At 36.1% G+C, this 6401-nt stretch overlaps 1 protein-coding gene across 3 annotated transcripts; it reads left to right on the forward strand.

The window, feature by feature from the left end:
* The first annotated feature begins 489 nt into the window (after positions 1-489).
* Positions 490-6140, forward strand: LOC114184025 (transcription factor LHW-like). 3 transcript variants are annotated; one of them, XM_028071250.1, is made up of 11 exons: positions 490-774; positions 1066-1558; positions 1870-2058; positions 2554-2647; positions 2743-2784; positions 3000-3059; positions 3461-4600; positions 4690-4791; positions 5058-5189; positions 5288-5413; positions 5658-6140. In XM_028071250.1, exons 2-11 carry the CDS (start codon positions 1461-1463, stop codon positions 5745-5747), a joined length of 2073 nt encoding a protein of 690 aa, XP_027927051.1. In that variant the 5' UTR covers positions 490-774; positions 1066-1460; the 3' UTR covers positions 5748-6140. The 3 variants fall into 3 exon arrangements, with proteins under 3 accessions (XP_027927051.1, XP_027927053.1, XP_027927054.1); XM_028071252.1 differs by lacking the exon at positions 490-774 and adding an exon at positions 849-960; XM_028071253.1 differs by lacking the exon at positions 490-774 and adding an exon at positions 870-888.
* Positions 6141-6401: the final 261 nt, after the last annotated feature.

Consider the following 6401-nt stretch of genomic DNA (forward strand, 5'->3'; position numbering starts at 1 on the left):
ATCCTAAAATTTAACATAGTGTTCAAAAATTGTATAGAAATTTAACAAATTTATTAGTGTTTCAGAATCGAATAATAATATAAAACATTGGCACATAATAACTTCATTGTTTTTCTATGTGTTGATTTGTCTATACGTTATCATCACTGAGTTTTATGATTCTATACTTCAGAAAAAAACATCACCGAGAGAGTTCTGTTTGGTTGGGCAATGTGCAATAATGAGTTTTTGCAATGAGGAGAGAATCCCGAGGAGAAGATTCAACTAGAACAGAACTTGTCTCTGTTACTGTTAATGTCATTAGAAAGTCGAAATTCCTTTTCCCACGCGCTCCAAAGTGCAGTAGAATCATCAGCAGCTTCTGTCACTCTCAGTGTCTCTGTCTGTGGGGTCCCCTCCCCACTTTGCTCTTCCCCATTTTATCAAATCCACCTCTGAATCACTTTCAAATCCGCAAGATGAAAGAGTGAATGCAAATGACGTTATTCTGATATAAAAAGGGGTGTGCTGTTGCTGTTGGCATGTTTAATAGTAGAAAACCAAGGCTTTGTGTTCTTGTGGTTTCTGTAGTGTGGACTTTTATTGAGTGCGAAAAAGACAAAGTGCCACCCCTCTCTCCTTTTCCCACTTTTTTTCTGCCTTCTGGGTCTTTTGATCATCCATCAAAATCTCTTTTTTTAGTGGGTGGGGAAGTTTCACTTGCTTCTTTCTCATGGAGTGTAATGAATTTGTGTATGGTGAAATTCTTTGATTCCACAGTCAAAAGTAGAAGTGGTAAGTATCATTATCATCAGCATAGGGGTTGTCTTGTCAGTTACTGCTCAAATGCGATGACCCTTTGGTTGCTAGAAAATGAATCATCAATAAAGATAGGATTTTGGTTTATGGGTTGGTTGTTTTATTCTGAGTTTCTGACTGAGCAAATTGTATCATACTAGAATTTGATTCTTCATTCCCAGAGTTGACTTCCTGCTTTTCCTTCCCAAGAAAATTGAACTATTTCCCAGTTATTAAACAGACTTATTGGTCAAAATCTTGACAAAGTTTTTTTCTCTGGTGTTACAGGATGTGCGTTCTTCTGTGTTGAGCTGTTTTGAAGCCTCGTTCTTAGTTTGGGGATTTTCTTCTAAAAGCAGTGTCTGTCTCCTTGGAGTATGGCTTCAATTTGCTTAAAAATGGCACAAAAAATGGAAATAGTGAGCACTTGTGGCCGTCATTGATTTTGACAGCACGGCTCTAAACACATACTTTCTCATAGTTTTGTGTTGGAGGAGCCAAGCTATGGTTATTTTCATGCTCCTTAGTACAACAGGGCCACCGATCAAAAGAAGAGCAGGTTTGAGAATTAAGCAAGCGGGTAGAGGTTCATACCGAGGAAGCTAGGTGTGTGTTTGAAGTTGTTATTGGGTTTTCTTTAGTGTTCCTTCTTTGTTTTGCATAGTCCTGGAAAAGTAGAACAGATGGAAGCCACTTCCATAACTTCGTTGTTGAAGGGCTTTTGTGATCACACACGATGGAAATATGCTGTTTTTTGGAAGCTTAACCACCATTTTCCTATGTAAGTTTCTTTGTTTCATTGAGTTACTTTTGTTTTTGTGCTATATGACACGTTTTCGAAGGAATAGATTTGTTAATCCTTTGATCTAACTGAAACTTAACTGCTTTACTGTATCAGTTACCATTCAAGCATATATTAGCCTGTTATAAGAACTTGTAATTAACATAAGTGAGTAAACTCAATGTCCACAATCCCATTTAGTGTGTTACTTATCACTTGAAATTGGTTTGATGGTATGTTGAATGAAATTGTGTTTGCTGTTTTGAATTTGAGATCTTGTGTATATGACACAAAAACTCTGTATGTTTTAGGAATTTGACCTGGGAAAATGGTTACCAGAAAAGAAATGAGGTTGAGGAAAGTATGTGGGATGACGTCAATTTCAAATCCCCAGATGAGTTATATTTTTCAAGAGGTGAAAGTACTGATTATTCAGGAGATTATTCAGTTCGACTTCTCATGATTGAAATGTCCCATCGTAAATACAATTTGGGAGAAGGGTAACAACTTTTGTTTTGTTGTTCTTTATGTCTAAACTTCTTGTGAATTGCTCCATCTGATTCAAAGTAATTTTCATTTTAGAAAACTAAAAAAGACAAAAACATCAAGTTCATTTTCCAATTTTATGCTTGTCTTGTTTTGGAAACTTTGCTAATTGAAATGAGAACGAATGGTGATTTTCTTAGTCCTTGCAGGAAACCTTATGCCATAATTATATAAAGAGTAGAGAGTGTTTACTTCTTTAAGTTCCTCAATTTATTCTTGTATATATTCACACCAGCAGTGTGCTCTCAAAGATATGACAATCATGTATGCTTTATATTTTAGAAAACTCTTGAGTGAATGTTTCCAGTGGTTCTGCATGTCACTTATCTTGTGTTTTGAGATCCATAAAGAATGCTAAATTAAGTATAGTATTCTTGTGTACCACAAGGTATTTGTGCTATGATTTTTAAAGATGATGAAAACTGAATAAGACTTTATTCATTCTTCAGGGTTGTTGGTAAAGTAGCTCTTGCCAGGGATCATTGTTGGGTTTCCTGTGAGGATATTCTTACCAGTAAATTTGACACTGATTTAATCACAGAGGTGAGATTCTGTACTTACAATTTGCATTTAGAAATAAAATTAATTAATCATGCTTCTTTGGAATACTTAATAACAGCAATCTTCTACGTCTCCAGTGTCCTGATGAGTGGTTTCTTCAAATTGCATGTGGCATCAAGGTATTATGCCTTACCTTTATATATTTTGTTTGTACTACAAATAAGATTTTGATTTTGATTCCTACTTTCTGGTATAGCATAAAGCTTTCTGCGTAATCAGTGTGCTAATGAGTAGAAAAATCAACTGATATTAGGCTTGCCTCAACATAATATTTATGCACTAAATGGGTCAATTTAAACAAATCTTGAGTTGAAAATTTGAATTTCTTTTGCAGACTATTGTGCTGGTACCGGTTCTTCCACTAGGGGTTTTGCAGTTTGGTTCATTTGAAGAGGTACAGTATTTGGATCCTGACCCAGACAGGCTGTGGCTTTTATAGTTAAAATGGTACCCTGATGCATGCATATTTATTAATCCTGTCCACAAATTCTGGCAATCTTGTTCCCTACCTTAAATTTTGGATTTCTGTTTTGGAAAAGGATCTTAAATTTGGCATGACTTCTCCTTTAAAGGAGTGAACTTTTGATGATAAAAGATCATATTTATGTGTTTGTATTGTTTTCAGTTTTCACATCCGTGAAAGTTTAGGTACAAAGATTTTATTTCTTATTATTAGTGTGTTAATTGGTGCAATAGTCCTTTGTGACTTGTGACAGCATGTGTATTTTTGTTTCAAATTTTGGCTCAATGTTTTGTATAATTACATGATGTTTTCTTGTCCTGTCAAAATTTTAGGTTGCTGAAGACCTGGAATTCGTTACCACTGTGAAGGAGAAGCTCCAATCTATTGATTGCATGGAAGCAAATATTTCCCCTTTGAACATGGGAACTGATTACCAAGATTGGTCATTCTCAGACCTAATGCATAATTTGATGAATAGCTTGGACGAATCATCTTCTGTTACTAAAACCGTATGGAAAAGTGAAGTTTCAACCAGTACTGCTTCGAACAGTGCAAATGGTTCAACAGGTCTGGACCCAACAATGCTATCATTTATTCAAGATGACTGTTCTGTGTCAAGACAAAATCTACTAAAATCTCTGAAAAGAGAAAATGTAAATGACATAGGTTCCTCATCAATTGATATGTCAACTGTTCCTAGACATATTAGTAAGATGGAGACAAAACCAAATCACATGGAAGCAGAGATGTGGTCCTGGTCAGTTTTTGAAGAGATGTCAAATGGATTAGACTCTTTCTCTGTGAAAAATATGACAGAGAAACAGTTTGGAGGCACTGAAAGCGGTTACTATGATGCTAAGAATTTCAATGACTTCACTTTTCCCTCAGAGTCAGAATTGCACAAAGCACTTGGATCAGTTGCATACTCTGTTGGTGATGCATACCATACCTCGTGTCTGATAACCAATAAAAAAGAGAGTGATCATATTAAAGGTTTTGGGTTTCCCGAAGATCTTGATCCAGAATATCTTTTAGATGCTGTTGTTGGCAATTTATGTAGTGCTGCAGATGATACTTCAAGTATTTCAAACAGTATCAGATCTCTTACAACTATGCCAACAGAGATTAGTGGTTCCCTGCAGCCAAAAAAATTTTCAGAAGAAAGCTACACTTTGATGGTGGATGATTCTGATGTGAAGAATGATCTTGTGCCTGCAGTTTCCGTCAAGAGAAAATATGAATTTTCTAACCATTTTTCATCATCTTTTGAGGGAAATGGAAGCTTATTGATTGATGAGGTGCCACAGGAAAAGGAAGATTGTCATATGCTTCCTATTACTGGACCAAAGCTCTCTAGCACAAACAAGAAAAGAACAAAAGTTGCTAACAACCAAAAGGCTAGGCCAAGAGATAGACAACTTATCATGGACAGAATGAAGGAGTTGAGAGAACTTGTCCCAGATGGTGGAAGGGTAAGTTTTTGTGTTTCAGGACAAAAGCTAATTATTTGATTTCCCTTTTGAACTTAGTGAAATTTTAACATTGGTGTTATGGTATGCAGTGTAGCATTGACAACCTCTTGGAACGGACCATAAAGCACATGCTCTACTTGAGAAAGATAACAAGTCAGGCCGAGAAACTGAAACGATTTGCCAATCGAACGGTAAGGCTCGATTTTGTTCCGAAAACTTAAAAGCAAATGTTTTATCTTCTGGATTAGGAAACTTCTATTTGTTTTCTGTCACCTAAATCTACTTTTGCTTGCAATCCATTGTGTTTGTATGCCCCCACAAAATCTTTATATTTATCCTTTTAGCCTAGACATTTGATAATGGGTGGAATACAACATGGAAAACCTTATATACAACATGTTTTATGACAAAGACTTGCATCAAACATTTGGAATAACTTACATAAGTTGGTGTCTAGGTTGGTGAGAGCAAAAGACAGAAAATGAACGGTGGCCACCCAGGTAGGAGCTGTGCATTTGACTTTGAAAGTGAACTAGCATGGCCTATAGTCATAGAAGATCTTGAATGCACAGGGCACATGCTCATTGAGGTATGCTATTTCCTCTCCATACTCACTTAGCTCTCAAAAACAAACAATGGCATACAAAGTTTTCATCTATTGAACTAGTGCACAACTTTTTGTAACAGATGATATGCAATGAGCATGGCCTTTTCTTGGAGATTGCTCAAGTGATTCGGAAGCTGGATATCACCATCTTGAAGGGGATCTTGGAAAACCGTTCTAGCGACAGCTGGGCTTGTTTCATTGTTGAGGTAGCCAAATATGTTTCTGAAACTTGTTTTTTGATGTTGATCGTATTAAGAGGTGCTACAGTTTTTGGTTTTCAGTTTGGAATGATCCAAACTCGTGTTCGCTTACCTTCAAAACTATGTGTATACATTAAAGTTCTGTCTAGAAACTCAGTATTGTAATGCAAATTCAGTTTGCAATCTTAATTTCAGCAAAAACATGAGTTTATAGCAAAGTACTAAGGTATGTTTCCTTTGACATGCACAGGTTCCCAGAGGTTTTCACAGAATGGATGTTCTATGTCCATTATTGCATCTTCTGCAGCTGAGGAGAAACCCTATCTCGTACAAAAGCTGACCCTTGCAAACCAGTTTTCAGTTTGAAATGGAAACTCCTATTTGAAGAAGTAACTATAATATTGAAGAGGGGCCTGTGTAAAGTGTTCATGCCCTCGTAGTGCACTTGCTACGTTTGTGTTAATGATAAGCTACTACCTAAATACCTATATATATGTAAACAAAAGATACTTCATTAGGGTGCTTTTTGCTGCTGAAGAATATTTCTAGCACCTTGCTTTGAACTCATTTCTGGTGCGGCATATAATTATGACCTAGAAAAGTAGAGCATTGAAACTATGAGAATGCACGTGAATGCTATGTGTTTAGTTGCTGTGGCTCAAATAATATTGCTACCTTTCCAAAAAGAGGCTACATAAAAGTGCTTAATGCAATGAAATAGCAAGTTTTTACACGAAGGTGCTCAAACTCTTAAAGTTGAATGAAGTTCAAAAGGCACAATATGTATCTGTGTACATGAATCAGAAAACTTTAGCATAAAACACTAAAAGGAACCGTATAATGTTGTGTTTAACCATATGAATGAAATTGTATCCAGCATGCAAAAGAAAGTGAAACTCAGTTAACATGAAATGTTTTAGGGTGTTTTTCTTTCTGCATCTCATCAAATTTATTCATGCACCCCCATAAACTGGATTTTGATTTCTGGAACACA

This window comes from Vigna unguiculata, chromosome 5 (genome assembly GCF_004118075.2).
Source record: "Vigna unguiculata cultivar IT97K-499-35 chromosome 5, ASM411807v1, whole genome shotgun sequence".
Classification (NCBI taxonomy): Eukaryota; Viridiplantae; Streptophyta; class Magnoliopsida; order Fabales; family Fabaceae; genus Vigna; species Vigna unguiculata.

Coding starts and splice junctions, on each gene's coding strand:
- LOC114184025 (XM_028071250.1), top strand. CDS start 1,461: ATGGAAGCCACTTCCATAACTTCGTTGTTGAAGGGCTTTTGTGATCAC. Junction 2,785..2,999: donor AAATTGCATGTGGCATCAAG/GTATTATGCCTT, acceptor TTTCTTTTGCAG/ACTATTGTGCTGGTACCGGT. Junction 3,060..3,460: donor AGTTTGGTTCATTTGAAGAG/GTACAGTATTTG, acceptor TCAAAATTTTAG/GTTGCTGAAGACCTGGAATT.